The sequence below is a fragment of the Pyxicephalus adspersus genome, chromosome 1, assembly GCF_032062135.1.
Source record: "Pyxicephalus adspersus chromosome 1, UCB_Pads_2.0, whole genome shotgun sequence".
Classification (NCBI taxonomy): Eukaryota; Metazoa; Chordata; class Amphibia; order Anura; family Pyxicephalidae; genus Pyxicephalus; species Pyxicephalus adspersus.
The window spans coordinates 10,205,612-10,227,594 of NC_092858.1; the positions used below are offsets into that span (position 1 = coordinate 10,205,612).

Consider the following 21,983-nt stretch of genomic DNA (forward strand, 5'->3'; position numbering starts at 1 on the left):
AGACTGATAGAGACTTATGATGTATTACACAAGACTGGTGCCAAAGTATAGAGACTGAGAGACTGCTGTCAAGTTACAAAAGATTGTTGCCATGTTACTATATATTGCTGGATATTACAAGAGATTTTTACAGACTTCTGCTAAACTACTAGAGACTCCTTCTGGAGACAAAGTTACAAGACACTGTTGCCAAATTACACAAAACTGAGCCATTTTGCAAGAGACACAACAACACAAAAACAATTTATATGGGGAAAATGGTCCACGGCTCTGGCCCCACACCACCAAAATTTTCTTGGACCACCAGTTGATGACCACTGCTATAGACCTCTGTGCTGTTACTGTGCTGTGATGTTACAAGTGATAAGTGCCATATTACAAAAAAAAAGCAATGTTCTCCCCAGGCTCTTTTAGCCGGTCACACCACCCGGCACATTTCAGTAACCACCCCGCTGTTTTTGAGTGGTTAATGAAAAGTTGGTTCACAATACGGGGGCTGCCACCCACCTACAATTTCTTCCCAATCAGCTTAAAAAAAAAGTCTGAGTTGAAGGCTGGAGATTGTTAGAAACATCTGCTAAATTAGCAGAGAGTGCTGTCACATTACAGGAAACGAATGCCATATCTCAAGAAATTGCTAGAGACATTTCATTCATTACACGAGACTTGCAATAAAGTACAAGAAACTGAGAGACTGCTGCCAAGTTACAGGAGACTGCTAGAAACTTTTGATTTATTACATGGGACTGCTGCCAAATATATAAAAAATGAAGCTATATTGCAAGAGACTGCTATAGACTTATGCTGTATTACAAGAGACTAATGCCTTGGGGCAGAGATCCCCAACCTGCGGTCCGCGGCTCTGGCCAGTGCACCCCCCATCAGGGTCAGGAGAAGGACCCTGCTTGGGGGGCCGCACAGGCCAGAGCCGGGGACCATGTCTCCCGTATGCATCGCAGGCTCAGGGATAGTGGGCAGGTTCTGGCATCATGACATCACACTCTGGGGGAAGTTTCTTCCGCTTTGAGTGACACATGGCTCCCCACGCATGCGTGGTCCAGAGTCTGCAAATTTAGTGGTCCATGACGTCCAAAAGGTTGGGGACCAAGATCCTCAAAGGCCAAGTTAAAAGAGGCTGCTGCCATATACCAGAGACTGTTGGAGCCTGTTGATATATACAAGACACAAGAGATTGTACTTTATAACATGTACTTTTTGTGCCTTTTTTGTATGGTAAGGATAAACTACATGTCTACCACGCACCCGCTAACCCGGGTCTAATGAGAACAAACATGAAATCAGGAGTCTGCTTTTCTCCCAACGCGTTCCAGTCAGGTGACGTTCTGAATAAACCCGATGAAGAAGGTTTCGTCCTACAGACAGGCCACAAGCGACTTCTCGCTGTCATCTCTCATTATTCCTCTATGAATTGTTTATCCATTTCAGTGGAGCCGAACAGAAGATTCGCTGAAGCCATCAGGAATGGAAGTGTGAAAATGAATAATATTTCCACAAAGCCATGGGGGGATTAGGGGAGGGAGGAAATTTTTGTTTTGTTACAAGTAACAAGTGGATTTGGTTTATGTTTTACAACGGATATACGTGAGTGTAAATTAATTCAACAATCAGATCTCCCAACAACATCCTTTTTCTGCATTCACCACCTTCAACCGGCAAATATTCTACAGCAAAAAATGTCAGAAATAAAAAGTTCATCCTCGGTAAAAGGATGGTAACTCTCCAAATTGTGGTATCTTTCCTAATATAAAGCCATGATTGGAAGACAGGAATATTCCAAATGGCACAAAACTTTATAGGGAAATACAGCAATCAGACATGGCGCATAATGTGAACCTTTCAAACCTTTTATAATTAAAATAATGATATAATGTACAATACTTTAAGATATCATTCAGCAATGTGTTTTATTATCAAAAGCAGTCATTGAGTTTCAATGAGGAAACTTTGCCTAGGCTAGGATGGCATCATCAGTCTGCTGCAGACAAGGGAAGCATTTTTCTGTAGGGTGACTTTGCCTAGGCTGAGATGACATCATCAGTCTGCTGCACACAAGTGAAGCATTTTCCCATAGGGTGACTTTGCCTAGGCTGAGATGACATCATCAGTCTGCTGCAGACAAGAGAAGGATTTTTACATAGAGTGACTTTGCCTAGGCTGAGACGACATAATCAGTCTGCTGCACACAAGTGAAGCATTTTCCCATAGGGTGACTTTGCCTAGGCTGAGATGACATCATCAGTCTGCTGCACACAAGAGGAGGAGTCCTGCATAAAAAATCTTTGACAGGTTTCTGGTTTCTTGGTAAATCCAGTGAAATCTTTGTGCTAAGCTCTGCTCACCTGCTGTGCTAGAGCAGCTACTGCTGTCCCTTCTATAATTTTGCCTTTACTTTGTATTTCAACAGAAGGAGCTGCAACTCACAAAGATTTAAATGTGGCTGGATTGGTGGTGTTGCAACCCAACTCCCATGAGGACAGAGTTGAAAATTGTGGCAGGGAAATCTGGATGTTAGGGATCTAACACATATAAGGAACCCTGCAGATTTCAACTATACCTAAAACATCCCAAACATTAGTAAACCCTGAATGACTTAGTTTGAGGATTTCCTGAAGGCGACAAGGATGAGTTTTAAAAATGTGAAACAATCATGGTTGTGACAACACAGACATACAACTGAATACAGGAACAAAGAGTTGCCACCATATAACAGGAAGTGTCTGGTCAAGGATCTTCATGCTAGTAATCACCTGTTATTTTAATGAAAGCTGCAGATTTCCAAATATTGAAAATGATTTTGGAAATGACATGGGCAAACATGTCACACACAAGGATTTAATAATTGGGTTTACTGTTAGCTGTTGCTTGTTTTCCCTTCATGTTCATTAGTCGCTTTGTATTCCTGGCTCGTCATCAGAGCTCAGAGTCTGAGCAGAATTTCGGGGTGTTCTGTTCCCGAGGCCAGACGCTGGTTGCAGTAAGAGCAGAATATCCTTTGTACAGCTTGTTCCCGAACATCAGTACGATCAATCTCTATGTCCAGCAATCACCGGGAGGAAACCATTCAGGGGGGGTTAAAAGTAAGCGGCAGATGAAAAGGTGAAAATGTCACCGAGATTCTCGGCTACAAACAATGTGCAGAGGAGTTGAATATTTTACTAATGGAGAGAACGTTCTAAAACCTGCAGCCTTGAAAAGTCCTTTTATCTGAGGCAGACAGCATATACATAACATACCGTGAATGTGCGTCAAATTGGGAGCAAAGGAGGTGGGGGGCAATGTTTTTATTTATCAGCATTTGAAAAATAATGAGATAGCATAACCTAATGGCCCACAAATCTTCCTGATGATATAATACAGCACAAGTGACATGACTATGAATGGTAAAATGTTGCATAATATGTCAGCACTATATAAATACAAAATATTATTAATTATCACAATGGGAAGACAAAGATTTATATATAAAACAATGTATATATTCATTCATATTTAATCCCAAATATGCTCCATGCAAACCATGCTGTCCAGTAAAAGCAGACCATGGATGGAATAAATTACATCAGCTTTTCTCCACTTTCAGGGGGAACCCCTTGAAATAACTTTGGTGAACCCCTTCTGTAATTACTATATCCATACCTTACAGTATATTAGTGTGGTGATCAGTAAGAATTCTTTTTACATTGATGGCCATTGGAAAGAATGTCACCCTAACAGATAGCCAAAAAGGCCATTGGTGCCAGTTAATCTGACCTAAGAGGTACAAATTGCTGATTGCTCAAGGAACCCCCAGCAACCTCTGGAGGATCCCCAAGGTTGCATGAAACCCTGATTAAAAACACTGAATTACACTAATGGGCCTTCAGATGACTTCTGGTGTTTCTAGTGAGGGGTAACATTACTGAATGTCATTTAGGTAAGTTTGCACTTCCAACCAGCTTGGGGAAGACCACTTTCTGTTCCAGCATGACTATGGTCTCTATTCTGCACCTGACCTCAAACCTCCGGAACATTCCTGTTGTGAGAAAGGTCATCAGGAGTACCTGACAAAGGCTCTTGTGGCTCAATGGGCACAGATTTAATTAGACATGTTCCAAAGTCTTGTGATCTTCCAAGAATGAAGTTGTCATAGTTTTAAAGCAGGTGGGGGAACATCATATGATGCTCATGGTTTTGGAATGGGATGTCCTGCAAATTCCTAGAGGTGTAATGGTCAGGTGTCCACAAACACTAGCCATAGGAAGCTGGTAATGAATAGGTATATAGGCGTTGGACTGAATTTTAAATGGAACCCCACTCATATAAACAGTGACCATGCACCTGAGCTATACATTAAAACACATGTATAGGTACTCTTTTGTTGTAATGCATCAGGCTATCCAAAACAGAAAGTCACCGATACGCCATCATGCAGGTCTGCACTTAAAGTACTAAAAAACTGCCCACCACTGCCAACAAGAAGAAGAGGAAGTACTTGTGACATCAAAAGGTAAAACGTTAAGGGGAAGGGGTTCAAGGACAGAGGTGGAGAAGAGAAGGTGGGGGTCTCAGGTGTGGCTTTGTTGCAAAATGGGCACCTAACTTCTATTTACTTTTACTATTGTTTTTCCTGCACATATATGTAGGATACATAAAAAAAGTCAAATAGATTTGTTACAAAACGAATACTCAAACAACTACTATTCCAAACCAACTTGATCTGCATACTTGCCACAGGTACTAAAACCATGGGATCCCCGACATAGCCAGTAAATAAACAATATTTTTAGAACAAGTCAGCAATCTACAACTTCCAATTCCACTACTGATTTCTTGTACAGTGTATCTACAGCTGCACATTTTCTTTTAGATATGGATAGAGGAGGGAAGGATTAGACCCTTTGCTAGGTTTTCCTTGCTGTCTGAATCCCCTTCCAGTAGAGGTATAATCTCAGTTTGTCATGGTGACATGTCAGTGAGGAAGTATGTACAGTTTACAGTTTGCACTGAATGGAAGGTGATGAGAAATCTTTCAAAGGATTGATGGAGTTTTAACTATTCCTTACCATCAGTAGCTTATCTATAGTACTATTGGTACATTGGAATTTGAGTTCCCCCCTTCTATTACAACTCCCCATTGCCATTGATGGTCTTCTAGCTGCAGATCTATGGAGCCCAGTGCTAATTTTTGAAAAGGCAACTGCCATCTAGGACCAGCAACTTCACATCAGAAATGCTTCTTTACTTTAGTTTCTCTATTCACATTTACAGCCCCCCCCCCCCCTTAAATCTGGACCCCTCACTTTTATGAAAGCCCCCCATTCATATTACTGCCCCCCCCCGACTTCACATCCTCCACATCAAAGTCCCACTTTTACATCAGAATCCTAAATTCATATTAGAAGGCTCCAAGACCGAGAGTTAATAAGACGAAATCAGTGGTAAAAGATCCCTTCTTCCGGCTCTGCTTATAACAGTAAGTGGCCAGTTAGTTGTCATAAGGAGGGCCCCTAAAGCACCCACACGCAAGGGGCCTGGTCTTGATTGAGACCACTGCAACCCCTGTTCCTACACCATGTATGTTCTCTGTCCTTGATTGGAATTGGTAGCATGCTGAATAGGGTGACAATGATGTTGCTGTATTGAGATGATACCAAGGTATATATATATTTATTTTTTGATTTAATGTATGGATAGAGTGCGATAGGATTGGAGCCCTCTTAATTTGTTCCAGTGACCACTGTCAGGGGAACAAACAATAATGGGAAAAAATGGGTAAAAAATACATATCCAAGATGGGTATTTCCCTCACTCTAGAAAGATTTCAAATATGTTTTTGTACCTACAGGACAGGAAATGAAAGAAAATCTACCAAGTGGGAACAAAAAATAAATGGCAGTAGTTTGAATCCTTCCCTATTCTGTGCAAAACAAACTTTTCTATACATACCCTTTAATATCAAAGACCAACAAAAAAAAAGCAATACTACATTACTTGAACATGAATATGTTCAGAATACATTTTTGTCCTAGAATATATTTCTGACTTAGGGTTTAGATTGACCTTTTAGGGGCAGCCATACATTTTTCATAAAGGCTGCAGAAATGTTAGGAGTACATATTTAGATTTTTGTACACATACAAGCAGGTTCTTTTTAAGGGGTATGGTGGCACCGGGAGAGAGTGTAGCCAATAAACAGCACAGAAGGGGAGTCACGCAGAGATCCTGGTGATCTCTCTGGAGATGTGGCTGTCACTTCCTCCAGTACAGTTCCCAGCAGGAAACGTACTGGTAATTTTCCACTCTCAGCCGTCCAACCAGGAATATGCACTCAGGAGTTCTGCGGGTAAAGGGCAACTCCACACAGCCAGTGAAATCAGTCAGAGAAAATTTAATGGAACTCAGAGGTCATCTGTGATGGTTTTGATGTTGATATGTAATCTGTAGGGCCTTCTCATCCCACCCACCTTTGTTTTTGCTTAACAGTTGGGCTGAAGAATTCACATATTTGTAAAATAAGACTACCTAGCCAATATATTTGCAATTCTGCTCAGCAGGTCTTATCGTTCAGGCACCTCTGCTAGACAGAACAACCAGGAGCCTGACCACTCTATTTTCCAGTGCAATAGAGATTGGTCACCAAGCCCACACAGAAGGTGATTGGACACTAGGCTCTTTGCTTCTGTCAGCAAGCTCCTGGTGTTAAAATATCGTGCAAAGCAGAAGAACCTAACTGGTTCTGAGTCTCAACTAATCTACACAGCACGGGGCTTCAAAGCAAAATGTAAATATGGGGCCAATAACTGTGATATTCTAAAAGCAAACATTTTGATCACAGAAATGTTATTTGTTTTTAGAATATCAAACTATTTTTTGCTCCTACTTTGCAAGAATGTTTAACAACTGGTAAATAGGAAGAATATTAAACTGAATAGTACCTAAATCAGGCTACCCCAAATTCCTCAAAGTCAATAACAGACAGGTAAACGGTCATGGATCGCATACATCTACTGGCACAGGTTATCCTAACCGTGTATAACAGTATGCATCTTTCCAGGTACATGTAGCTTAGCAGGATTGTGCTCACTTATTGGTAAGAGAAATCTACGCCCCCCACATCTTGTTGGAAGACCCTCATCTCCGTGGGATAACGTCCGTGGCCCTCATCTCCGTGGGATGACGTCCGTGGCCCTCATCTTCGTGAGATGACGTCCATGGACCTGATTTTGATAGCTGGCATCCATGCCACACATCCCAAAAGAAGTATCCATGTTCCTGATTTTGTTAGGATGCATCCATGGCCCTCAACATCATAGAACAAATCCATGCCACACATCTTGGTAGGGGCGTCCATGGCCATCATTTTCAAAGGAAGCATCCATGCCCTCAACTTGGCAGCCGGCATTCATAATTTGAAAAGATGCCCTGAATGCTCCTCATCTTGCAACTAATTTTAGTAATAACATCAATGCAACTTATGCCTAGTAAGTAAGAGAAACCTGACCAATTCCACACCTACTGTGGCCCCATAGCAGCCGTGTGTACCATCCATATTTACTGCTAAACCTATGCTTCTGTGTATAGGTCCCAGTTTTGTGTATATGGTTCAAATGTGAATAATAACATCCCTTGATTTTATGCTGGCCACAAGACTTCAATACTTTACCACTCATTGACCTCTTTAGAACTGCAGTTTTTCACTTGCTGCATGCTTGTTGTAGATTAGAAAGTACTAAACTAGTAATCTAGCATTTCTAGAAAGTGATCAGCAGTGGCAGCCAATGTGCAGCTCCCAGTACAGGAATAAAGCACATATATCCATACACCCACATATTACAGAACCAAGAAATGGTAATGGTATGGTTTATAAAGATGACACCAGATTTTACAATAAAGGATAAAACTTATAATCCTTTCCTGATATTCTGAATCTTTAAGATAACCTCATGTTATTCTACACCCTGGTGTACCGTACCTCCATCAGTGTGCGCAGGGATTCCACATACGACTGTTCAGTATCAAGTAGAGTCAGGAAGACATGTTTCCTCATATCCTGCAAGAAAAAAGCCAAAGTCAGAGAAAGGCATGATGGGAAAAGTCAGTACTTTGCATGCATTTATCAACAGAAGTACAATTTTTTATTATAAAAGAGAGATTGCAGGATCATTCCACAAACGCCCATAAAGCTTACATTTGGCTCTGCCTATCTGAAGAGTGATGGAAGTTATAAATACCTGAAAGTGTTGAACTTAAACATTTCTTGGCCAGCATGCACATAAAAAATATCCATTTCTGTTTCTGTTTTCTGTTTTTATTTTTCTTATTCCAATCTAACACAAGACATTTTTCACTTCATCTAAAACGCTATTGTGATCACTCTGTTGGAAGACCATTTTCATGCGTAGTCACATGACCATTGCATTCAGCCGATATCACCTGCTCAAAAATGCACGTGAGAGCCCAATATAGAATAATTGCTGCAACACGTGCCACCTGCAATAAAGACGGGAAATTTCTGGGCAAATTTTAGGTCACAGGACTGCTCATCAATTTTGGATGTTGTGTTTTGTCTATAACCCCCACAAGCTGCCGGAAAGCCCTGTAATAATTTGGTTATGTCCCCATTTACATACACATAGGAGGGGCATGGTGCTGGGAAGGTCGTTAGTAAATATATATTGCTGGATTTACAGGAAATATAAAAGACGGTGACTATAACACAATTGCCATGGTAACCTTCCTGACTCATCGCCTTAGGCACGTGGAGCACACCGCGAGCTAGCGGCGGATAAGCACACCAGCCACCATTCAACAACAGCTAGGAACATCAAAGGCAATGCAGACAGCCATTTATGATGGAGATTAGACAAGAAATATTCCATTTGAGAAAAAGATATGAAAACATTTACATTTTAGCACAACTTGAAGATTGGAGGAGTGTAAAAATTGTGCAGTGCTCGCAAATTTAGTTTACAGTGTAGCTATGCAGTTTTTCGTGGTCACCTTAAAGACTCTCAAATTTTACTGGTTGATCACAGTCATCAGACAGTGATCACTTGACACTACTAAGCATTACTGCAGCTTGGAGCAGGTCAAATGCAAGTCAGTTATCAAAAGCACAAAGGAAAGAATTGCAAACATAAAATACAAGTTGATTCAGTGGCTATTAGTACAGTGTTCTCCCCAGACTCTTTTAGCTGGGTGCACCACCCAGCACTTTTAAGTAACCACCCATCTTTTTTTGGGCGGTTACTGAACAGTTACTGAAAAGTTAGGTCATAATACTGGGGCCACCACTCGCCTACAGCTTCTTCCCACCCAGCTTAAACATTTCCGGGGAGAATACGGTCATATTTATCAGAAATACTACTATAGAAAGTGGGGATTATCATATGAGGATACAGAGGGAATTGTTGGAACACGCACTTGTTTTACTTGCCTTCTTCTGGAGTTTGGGCTTTTAAGGGTACAAGCTTTTAAACATACTGTGTGATATACGGAGCACTTATTGATCCAGGGGAAGTCCAGACATGACCTAAATTTAACCCCAAACCTCCATCTTCATATGGCAAAACAATCACATATATAATCACTGTATAATGAAACAGCTTTTTACTCCCTTGTGGCATCTTCACCAGACTTGTAAAATTCTTGCTGGTGTAGCTGCAGAAAAGCTCAGTGGATCTTGGAGTAGGCACAACCCCCAGAAATTCAGCTCCCTACAGCCCTTTTTACTATGCACAGTGAGCGGCAAGACTCGTTAGAGACAAGGCAGCAGCCTTTGGGCCCTCCCAGGGACACAGTGTGGAACCACACAGATCAAGGCAAACTAAACTGTGGCCACGTGCAAATCTTCATGCCTAAACCTGTGGCCAAATCTGCATGGAGTTTGCAGGTTCTGTCCGTGTTTGCGTGGGTATCCTCCAGGTACTCCGGTTTCCTCCCACATTCCAAAAACATGCAGTTAGGTTAGTTTGCTGCCCCCCCCAAAATTGGCCTTAGACTGTATTAAAGACATATAACTATGGTAGGGACATTAGATGGTGAGCCCCTTTGAGGGAAGGCTAGTGACATGACTATAGACTTTGTAAAGCACTGCGTAATATGTTGGCGCTATATAAATTTTGGATAATGCTGCATCCTGAAGCTGGAGATGAGCATCATAGAAGTCTATAGGGAAGTAATAGGCAGGTGCAGGAAAAAAAAAAAACTTCAGATGGCATTGGGCAAACAGAAGGACCACGGCCCTTGTGATTTTGGCAAGTAGGAGGTGAAGGAAGAGGAAGGCTCAGTTCACTTTATAGAAAGTGCATTTATCCTTTATTATATCTGAAACATTCCATTTAACATTTTATATCTTTTTCTCCCAGAGAAACTTCCGACATTAGAGGTGACAAACGCAGTGCAAGGGGGTTTACCGTATCAATCGTTTTCCTATAACGGAGCAAATCGGCACTTTTCGAGTTCAGCTCCACTTTAAAAGTTTACATTTACATAAACAGCCCGGTAATTAATTGCTGTACTAAATGGCATTTCATAATTTCATGTTAAGGAGATGCAAGAAAAGCACAGAGGAGCCGTAAGAAGTGCAGAGGGATGTTAGCGGTCCTCTCTGGAGGATGATGTGCAGGGAAAACATATGAATAATTCACTGGAACCGACCGTGTCCCAAAAGACCGGCGCCATATCCAACAAGATCAGCCTGAAACTGAACAGCTGGGGAACTGCTGCCACTTTGTATGAGAGATCAGAGAGGGGGACACCCAACGAGTTGGGAGCCTGGGGGGAACCAGAGGAGGAGAAGACACTTGTAGCAGATAAACTACCTTCCTTCTGATAAACCCGGGATCTGATTCAGGGCTCAGTGGCAAGAAAAACATCAGGCAGGGCAAATTGTCAGTTCGCACACGTGTTGGTGCATGCTGAAAAAATTACAAATTGCAGTTTTGTGCATTGTATGAAACAAACACAAGCTAATGCACTGCAGTGCATGAAAATAAAGAGGACCTTCCATGCAAATGGAAAGTTTCCCTACATGATGTCATCCATACCTCTCGAAAACAATTTGTTATCTTCTTGCAGGTCTCGAGAAGTGTGAGTTACTTACCAGCTGCTTCCAGGTCACTGGCACAGAAAAAGACATTCCATTTGTTTTTGCATTAAGAGAAGTACTCGAATGGGAATAAACATTGCTGTTTAGGCATTTCCTATTGAAATTTTAATGACAGGAAATGAGAGGAAATTTCCACTGCAATATCCAGACAGCAAAACAATAAAACATAATAATAATAATAATAATAATAAGTATTTTAATCCTTCCTTCCTCTAAAATTAAAAAAAAGGGAAAAAACAAGCAAGTCTGCTGAGCACACAGCTTATACAGAGCAAAGCAGTGAACCTTTCCATCATGGTGATTTACTATTCAACACTAGAATGAAGGAGTGCCATATAAACAAGAGGGCTCTGTTCTACGGAGAAGAGAGGATGAGCCAGTCGCACCTCATTCTGCTCTCCTCCATGGGAATTCACAGTGGTCATCCCTGGTCAAGTGGTTTATTGATCTGCCAGGAAGGATTAATAAACACATGTAAGATTTTTCCGATCATAATCATTCATCTCGGGCGTCCGTCATCTAGCGCAGTGTTCCGTTCACAAGTTCTCATGTTGCGTGGTCCACACAAAAATGTAAACATTATTTGCAATTTTTAAGTTTTATTAATAATAAAACAAAAATATTATTCTAATAAATTCTTATATTCTCTCTGACAATTTTCGCCTTTATATTGCACTAAATTCATAAACCGTAGAGAGGGAAAAACAAGGGTTGACATCAGTGTAGTCTTAGGTTGTATGAGGCAACCATTGCCGAGCCGTACGTCTCAGTATTGTTTGGACCTCTACAACAGTCAGCCCGCTCTGTGAATATCGATTCCCATCTGATTGTTTTATTTTATTTGTTTATTTCTCAGATGCTCTTTTAGGTAAGTATGCTTACCTTAGCTGTGTATTTTTTTTAACAGTTATATTTAATGGCATAAAATATTTTGACTTTGATAACTATCATTTCTTGTTTGGTCTTAGATTTGAATGAAATAAACCCATAATAAGTGAGAAAAAAGCAAACAAATATTTTGCATTTCCTTAGTAATACCAAAGATAATGCAACTATTGATAATAGTAACAATAGTAATACTTTACTTAACAGGGAGCTGATCAATGAATCAGAGCCTCCACAGTCCTCGTCAGCACCATTAGAAAGATCATTATTTTACAAATGTATTTATCTTTTTAAAAAATTCATATCAATGGTTCCAGGATTTAAAATGATAATTTTAGTGGTCCGTGAGTTTGACGACCGCTGATCCAGCGTGCCAACATGGCAAACTAAAGTTCAATTTTTAGGTGATCAGGCTGGTCTTTATTGCAAAAATGGAGAAGTGATGCCCCTTCTGCAATTAGCATACTTATCTGCCAGTTTGCTTTTTTAAAAAAAAAAATCTGCTTCCTGGATGTGACGGTATCCTACCATTACCCAGGAAAAAGGGGGCTCTTGCGAGCATGCTCAGGAGTTACATTCTTCTGCCGTGGCTGAAGATCAGCAACCTGGCACAGGAGAGTAAGAGGATGGCAGCAGCAATGATGGAATAAAGAGAGCTGAGTGTTTTTTACAACAGTGGTCGCCAACCTTTTGGACCTCACGGACCACTACGTTCATAGTTTTAAATCCCGTGCATGCGTTGGGAGCCGTGTGTCACTCAACTTCCCCCAGAGTGACGTCATGATGCCAAAACCCTCTTACTCTCCTATTGCTAAACATCCTGGGGGGACAGTAGTGCTGGGCTGTGGACACAACAAAAGTTGTATCCATATGGGGGACATGATCAGTGGGGTCCTTCCCCTGATACGGCTGATCATGTCCCCCGTACAGACACAACTTTTGTTGTGTCCACAGAACCTGCTCTTCTGTTTAGCAAGCAGGTCTGAGCCTGGGATGGGAAAGCCAGGTAATTTTTCTTGTGGGCCACCTGTTGGCAACCACTGTTTATAAAAGCTGTGATAAGGCCAGTAGGGTTGTTTTACCAAAGGAGTATTGCCTCTCCCTTCTGTAATTAGGGACCTGCCTGCTTGCAACTTTTTTATATTTAATTCAATTTTAAAGAAAGCCGATCAGTAATTTAAACTAAAGGTTCTGCTAAATGGCAGATCATTAATAATCAGGAAAGGCTGCTATGCATCTCTCTGAAATCTGTTCTAGGACGTAGTGAACAAAGTGAAGCTGAGAGAGGCTCAAAGTTTGGAAGTAGTGCAAAAAGCAGAGAAGAATATTGTGGTAAAAAAAAAAAAACAGAGATCAGGACTTGGTCTTATGCAGAACTTTTGCTTCCAAAAGTTTTAAAATGCTGACAGGTTCACTTTACGATAACAGTCACTCAATAGGGGTCCCTATGTCTTGGGAGGATTTCCTGCAGAATCTTATACAGTAGCAGGAGGATGAGAATTCTATAAATATGGTCTACACACTGCAACAATGTAGCAACATATATATTATATACAGATAAACATTGTTTTTAAACCAACCCACAGCTTTAGTCATCCATTGGTTCCCAGAATCCCCCCTCCCCTCTATAATGGGGAAATATTACTAGAGGCGATTATACTGGGATTATAAAATCCCTCATGCAGTATTAATATTCCCTCATCACTCCGGGTGACATAATCTCAATCAGAGTGATATTATCCCACGACAATACACACACAGACCGCGTTTTCTAATCACAGCTCTTCTCCGAAGCCTTTTCACTCGCCTTTCCCTCTGCAGCCATAATTGTTTCCCCTAAAACCAATTTTACCGAAGATCATTTTCCTGAGCAGGATTTCCATCATCATGTTCAGGAACACGGTGGCCTTTATTAAGGGAATTTTTATATAGGTTTTCTGGATCAGCCTCAGGATGAAAATAAAAGAGGAAGACTTTCAATTATATAAGAAAAAATGTTCTGAAGGAAAAAGCTACTGCTGTGCTCTGTGTTTAATGGCATTCAGAGTGCTCTGCAAAATCAGCATCATAAAGCCATTTAGAGTGCACCTGTCATGGGGAGTATATGAAGGCTGCCATGGTGGAAAAAATCTGTTGTTTGTGGCTGCCGTTGATCACCTAACCATCATGCTTTGTAACACCCTGAATTAGTGGCCCTGATTTTTTAAAGCTTTCCAAGGCTGGACAGGATGCATTGTCATCAGTAAAGCTGGGTAATTCAGCAAACCTGGAATGGATTTCCTAAAAGTCATCAGCAAATTTTTTCAATCCTGGACCAGATCCATTACAGGTGTGCTGGATCACCCAGTTTTACTGATGAAAGTGTATCCTCTCCAGCCTTGGAGAGCTTTAATAAATCAGGGCCAGTATGCAGATTGGGGGTTCTGACCCTCGTTGTCCATGCAAGCATTCTAATCAGAGGATCGCAATAACTGCCAGGTAACTCATGTTTTTGGTTATGGCTGCTCCCATAGGTCCTTTAAAATGAACTGCAAACACATTCTAAGAAAGAGTATCTACAGCCAAAACATTTTAAAGAGAAGGATCAGAGATTTTCTCCTTTACTCTTACTTCCTGTTGTGTCTCCAGGACAGGAGGTGAAAGGAAATCACTGCATGTTGTACAAAGAGAGAGAAAAAAAACTGACACATTTTACCCTTGCTTACTCTGTCCAAAACTGGATTTAGATACATTCTGATGATATTACATAGAACAGTCAGGTGACAAGAAGCATGCTGACTGATGGAGAGAGATGAGAGAGGAGTCATGAGTCAGCTCCTTGGTTGGGGAAGTGACCAAGCTGTTTTGATTATCACAGCAAGGAAAACATAGGTCAGCAGCTTATTAAGGCTGGGCTGTGCAGGATTGAAGTCCATATATATATATATATATATATATATATATATATATATATATATAAAAAATGGATTTCTTACAGGTTCTCCTAATTTACTTTAAAGCAATGCAAGATTCCAACAAGCAATGCAGATAAAGGGTCGCTCCATTTTTCCAAATCCAAATAAAAGACTTCAGCGCCAACCTATCAACACAACACACAGATTGCAAGTCGTGACAAAAGGACAATGGAGGCAGCAATAGGAATAAGCCATGAAAGAAACCAAGCAATGAAGACAGACATCACGCATACAGAGTCGCTGTGCTCCCTAAGAACTCCAACAATCAATTTGTTAAGAAAAAAATCAAATCCCCAGAAGCTGCTTCTAAAATTTGCAGTGCTGGGCACAGGGGTCAAGTGCCAGCATAGGTGCGAGAAGAAATCCTTAGAGCTGTGTAGTGAAATGGTACAGCAGCCAGCGGGGTGCAGATAGTGCGGCTGGGCTTGTTGAATAACAAGAGAGGGCAGAGGAAAAAAACAATAAGGAAGGAAAGGAAAAGAACTTCTGCCAATGTTCTTCTTGGTGTACATGCCTAGTGACAATGTAATTTTTTCCCACTCAATCCAAAACCACCCTCTACCCTTTACCTTTAGGAATCCCCAGCATCACTAAGACATGTTCTGTTTTCCTATTGGTACAGCAGGATCTCTATTTATATGCACAGTGCCACCTAGTGGCTGAAGGGAAAATTGTCCTCCGTAGGGAACCAAAAGTGCACCATGTTAGCAGTGCCATGGGTTTATTATTTGCAGAAGCCTTTTTATCCCAGATGAACCCTTTAAAAAAGGTCCAAGTCTCAGGGAACCCCTGCTAAAAACATCGGGTGTCTGTTAAGAATAGCTGCCGTTCACAGAGGTCGATTCTTTTCAGTAGGAACTGATATACTTGGTCCACCTGGAGTTCTGCTTTAGCAGATCACACATAAAATGAGGAAGAGCACCAACCCCTCCGCAGTGGTGTTTGTATTTTGTGCCATGGGTGTGTCTGAATAATAACTGCTGGGTAGCGGTGTGAATGCCTGCCAGGCTCCAGAACAATGTACTATCTGATGGGGGAAGAATCACAACATTCCGCAATGTGCACAGAACCACAATCCGGATCAGAGAGTCACCTGACTCCACCTACCCATGAGTTTGTATACATACGTATTTGTATGGAGATACATGTCTCATGCACTGGCCTGGTAAAAGCAGCTCAGCGTTCCCTGGTTCCAAGCCCCGCCCACTACAAAACACAGAATCATATAACAAGAAGCTGCAGTGCACCTCTGAAGCAAAGGGGAAGAGCTGAATGTTCCCCTGGGATATGGATTCAAAACCTGCCTCCCTTTCACAAGTATATATGCTGGGCTGGTGTCACAAAACCATAAAGGATAAGTTAGTATGAGATGGGCCGTTTGCCTTTTGCTGGTCCTCCTTGTGACCTGCACAGATCATTACTGCAAAATAGTCTAGATGTGTTGGTAAATACCAAATAAAAGACCACAAGTTGTAATGCGAGTACCAATGATCAAATTCATCCAATCAGAATTTTGTTGCCATGCAGAAAAAAAATTTGGAAAGGCAGAATCACACACACACACGAGTCTGCAGAATTTTAGGATTTCTTCTCCATTACCTATTGGATTTGTCGGTCAACCAGAAGGATGGCAGCAAATATGCTCATGTGTACACAGCCTTATGGAACACTGTTTTTTACTGCAGTGCCTCCTAGTGGGGAATATAAACACTGACAGCTGTCATCACAACATGGGAAATCCTCCAATGGGGTGTTAGGGCAGCTGTCAGAGGTGACATTTCCTGTGATGCCATGAAAACAGGAAAAAAAAGGGAAATTTCCCCAAATGGGGACCGAAGGAAAAACAAAAAGAACTTTTGCTTTTCTAAAAACAACCTAAACTGATTTTCTTGTTGTTGCTCCATTGCAGTTGGCTGGGTGATAATGAAAATGAATGTTTTATACTACATAACAGGGAACATGTCATTATCAGGGATCACATTAAATCATATTGAATAATAGCTGATAATAGTTTGAATATTGATAAAATAGATAAGCATGAGAGGCGACTTATCAAACAAGTCAGCAATGGCAGCTCCTTCACCTCCATCCTGACAAAATTCATTAACATCAAGTGCCCCGGTCATAACATATATACATGGGGTCTGGCTAATCTTCTTTTAATAATGGAAGCTGCTGATTTGTTATGTTCATCCTCTGGTTTCAGTGACCCAGAACAAGCATGCAGACCAAGAGAATGGAGAGGTATCAGAGGTCACCATTCACATACCTGTTATGGGTCATTAAGGTACTGAAGCCAAGGGGCAAACATGACTGCCAGGAATCAGGGGGTCAATAAAATTATTGTTTTCAAAATGTTACATCTCTGTGCTGTTCCCATGCAGCCACTTTATCTCAACACACACTCCGATCTATAGCGTTTCCTGATGGTGACAACAGTGGCCCATGTATGCTTAACAGGATTTATCAGCAGCCCATGTGACAGCGTGACCATACAGGCACACAATTGTTAGTGTTGTCACCCTATTACAGGAAGTGCCCTCATGGCAGGATTACTATTACCAAATCTACATTAGAAATGACTTTTGTAGATTTTAGCGTTGGGATTTACACCCACTTGCAGCCTCACCACCACCCACGATGCACAGGACTGAATCTTACAATCGTTCTCTATGGATATGTCACTGACAGATTCACATACAATGAATGACCAATTCACCATAGGGCCAATCTGTGGCATGTACTGGTGACTTGTAGGGTGCTGACCTATTGCGCCCACTTCCATTCATCAGAATCCCTTTCCCAACCCCCTCCTTTGCTTATTTACCTCTGTGTTGTTCAGAGTGGCCCCGTCGCCTCCGGCGTCCTTTTCTTGCACCTCCTCGGCGCTGTCGCCTGGCGACACCACTTCTACGCTGTCCCCCATCTCTCGCATGTCCTCCAGCGCAATGGTGAACTGGGCGAGCGTCCTCACCATCTGCAGCATGCGGGGCTCCTTAATGAAGGGACAGGCGCCAGCGATAAATTGGGGTGGGGGGGAGAGATGGCACACTTAAAACAAAAACACTTCCCAAAATCAAAAATATTTAGAAGATGGGGATGAGGATGGGGTGCCAGCAGCGTCTTGGGAGATCAGAACCCGGATGATGCAGCTTGCCTCCTCCTCCTTTGCATGGTGGATGTTTTCCTCCCTCGCTTGCTTGCTCTCCAGCAGGTGTGCGGCTGTGTGCAGCCTGCGAATGCCTTCTGGTGATTAGCAACGCAGAAGAGACACTGAGCAGACAGCAGCAGTCGCTGGCAGAGCCGAGGAGGATTAGCAGGGTTGGTGAAACACGTTAACGCTTTCGCTGGAGGGCTCGGCTGCTGCAGAGATCGTTACCTGCACATGGGCAGCGACCGACTGCTGCGTGACTGTTCACGTGGAATTCTGCAATTTTGGGAATATTATTAGTCAAAAAAAATAAAATGCAAATAAAAAATAAATCTGATAACAGCTGTTTTATTTTTGTTTTTTTGATACCTGTGAATGCAGAAACATAATTTCAGATTGTGGTAAGAATGCGTTTTTTTAATATTAGCCAGCTGGCGGTTTTCGGTAAGGATCATTATGGCGAGATTAGTATAGCCAGTTCAGAGATCCATATCCAGGCACTCCGGATGGACCAGAGCAATTTTTTATATTTCTGATGGGAACTTGCAACATATGTTCTGCATTGTGCGTAAATTCTGCAATTGGAAGGTGAATGAAACAGATGATAACAAAGTAATACATATATAATTCATTGGGACAAACAAGGCTTTCTTCTGCAGGTACAATGTTGCATTTTATTATTTTTTAAACCCATATCCAGGAAAGAGGAGGTATGTGACCTCTTCAGAGAGACCACTGATTCCACACAAAAAAAAAGCAAAGCTCCTTCTTTGCAGTTCCGTACAGAGGACAGGTTTTTCTGCTCAGGCTGTGGCTGTTTATAAATGTAATACTTTGATGTTTTGATGCATCTGAAATGTATTCAGGCTTTAATATATGGTTATAAATAAAAAAATTATTGAGGGCACCTATGTCACCTCTTCTGAAATGCCCATCAAAAAATAAAATCCTGGCTGATGAACCACATAACTATGGCTTGAAGCAGAACTATAGTTCCATTTACAAAATCTGTGATCAAAGTTGCTGGATTTTGTTTTTGCAAAATAAACAGAGCCACAGAGGCAATGTAAAAGTCTCTCAGGTGCACAGGGGGTGTAAAGGATTTAGAACTGAAATGGTTAATATTTAATCAATGTACGATGTGATCTTTATAGCAATATTATTATTATCAATACATAATTGTTCTAGAAATATTTATGTTACTTTAACCAATACAATAAAATGTGGTTTTAACAATAATAATATCAACATATTAAATGATCAGTAAAACAATATTTAAATAATATTTATTATTATAATAAAGCAGCAGAAAAAACTGAGCAGACTTGATTAGTCGCTTGGAAAGACGGGGAGGATCAGCAGGGTTGGTGAACTACATTAACTGTTTGGCTAGAGGGGATCTGGTGGTGCGGTGCAGAGATGCGGTACAATGCTAGTTCCCTGGCTGCCGTACTTATCAGGTGTCAATACTTTGAGTCATAGGACCTGACTTATTAAAGCTCACCAAGGCTGGAGAGGACACACTTTCATCAGTGAGGTTGGGTGATCCAGAAAACCTGGACTGGATCTGGTCCAGGATTGAAAACCTTTACTAACAAATAGCGAATGGCTTTGAAGAAATCCATTCCAGGTTTGCTGGATCATTCAGCTTCACTAATGAAAGCGTATCCTCTCCAGCCTTGGAGAGCTTTAATAAAATCAGGGCCATTGATACAGAACATGTATGAATATAGGGACTGACATTCCTGATCTGCATACAAGTCCAGGCCAGTGACTCAAAAAAATGTTAAAGCCAGAAAGAATCTATAACAGCCAAAAAGATGGAGGACACCAGTGCCACCTCCTTGTCCTTCTCCATGGAGAGGTTTGGTTGAAGCAGACATGCTGTAATTCCTGATACACAAATGATATTTGGATTCTGTATAAGAGATGCAATAAATATATATATATATATATTGTTGTATTGCATGCACAGGATGCACCTTGCAAGCCATTCAGCAGCGCTTCCCCTTGCAGTGGTTAGCACTCTGGTCTTTGCAGCGCTGGGTCCCAGTTAGGACTCTATCTGCATGGAGTTTGCAGGTTCTCCCCATGTTTGCTTCGGTTTCCTCCAGGTACTCTGGTTTCCTTGCACATCCCTAAAACATGCAATTAGATTAATTTTCCCCCTGAATATTGACCTTAAACTGTTTTATAGACATATGACTATGGTAAGGACATTAGATTGTGAGCTCCTTTGAGGGACAGCTAGTCACATGACTAACGACTTTGTTAATCACTGCGTAATGTTGGCGCTATAAATATATATACTGTGTAATATTTATAATAATAAATGGCAGGTCCTCATATATAGAAACCATAATAAGATTTTTGATGGATACATTAGGGCCATTACACAACATTATATTCTGATTACCATGGAGCACCATAACACCCAAATCCTCAATAATCGACATGTAGTTGCGGCCTGGCGTCTCATCATCGAGAGAGGACAAGCAGACATGCTGTAATTCCTGATACACAAATGATATTTGGATTCTGTATAAGAGATGCAATAAATATAATAAATATATATATATATATATATATATATATATATATTGTTGTATTGCATGCACAGGATGCACCTTGCAAGCCATTTAGCAGCGCTTCCCCTAGCAGTGGTTAGCACTCTGGTCTTTGCAGCGCTGGGTCCCAGTTAGGACCCTATCTGCATGGAGTTTGCAGGTTCTCCCCATGTTTGCTTCGGTTTCCTCCAGGTACTCTGGTTTCCTTGCACATCCCTAAAACATGCAGCTAGATTAATTTTCCCCCTGAAAAATTACCCTAAATTGTTTTATAGATATATGACTATGGTAAGGACATTAGATTGTGAGCTCCTTTGAGGGACAGCTAGTCACATGACTAACGACTTTGTTAATCACAGCGTATTGTTGGCGCTATAAATATATATACTGTGTTATAATTATAATAATAAATGGCAGGTCCTCATATATAGAAACCATAATAGGATTTTTGATGGATACATTAAGGCCATTACACGACATTATATTCTGATTACCATGGAGCACCATAACACCCAAATCCTCAATAATCGACATGTAGTTGCGGCCTGGCGTCTCATCATCGAGAGAGGACAGGGGAAGCTGAAAGGAAGGCTAAACAACACAGCTGTCGCCATACAGACCGGGGTGGAGAAGAGTAAAAGAAAACCGCAAGCGTGCGGGGTACCGGAGATTAAAAATAACACAAGAGCAATTACCCGCCCACCTTCTCTACAGAAAGAAGAAACCTGAACAGCGAAGATCAAAGAGAAATGATATGCACTTATTCAACTATGAACAAATGTCAGGAGACTGACAACATAAAGGGAACCTGTCAGAATGAGCGTAGGCGCCATCTATGGATACGGGTTGCTGCTGATCAACTTCCAAAGGCTGTGCCATTACTCTAGTACTGGTCTGGGCAAAAGGCCTATGGGAGCCATCAGCATTGGTTGGAGGCCCCTAAAATGTATCTGCTGTCCTCACAATAACTATTATTCCTCATACAGGAACAGTTTGAGACAAAAGAGGGGCATGGGCAAATATGAAGTGGGGGCCACAAATGCAAAGCATTCCAGTTCCCTGCACCCCTGCCATTCTGTCAGTTGGGGTCTCAGGGAAGGTAGGAGTCCTGGGCAAATATGAAGTGGGGACCCAAAAACCATAGCATTCCATTTACCTGCACCCCTGCCAATCTGTCAGTTGGGGACCAAGGAAAGGTGGATGCCCTGGGCAAATATGGTTGGAGGCCCCCAAATTGTACCTGCTGTCCTCAAAATAACTATTATTCTTCATACAGGAACAGTTTGAGACAAAAGAGGGGCATGGGCAAATATGAA

The 21,983-nt window shown here is 41.5% G+C and overlaps 1 protein-coding gene across 1 annotated transcript in view; it reads right to left on the reverse strand.

Annotated features, from left to right (window-relative positions):
• ARHGEF17 (Rho guanine nucleotide exchange factor 17) overlaps positions 1-21,983 on the reverse strand; it is a 143,435-nt gene that overhangs the window by 43,404 nt on the left and 78,048 nt on the right. Inside the window, exon 3 of the mRNA XM_072398630.1 lies at positions 7,973-8,050. Within this exon, the coding sequence (XP_072254731.1) occupies positions 7,973-8,050 (78 nt within the window). The remainder of the gene's footprint in view (positions 1-7,972; positions 8,051-21,983) is intronic.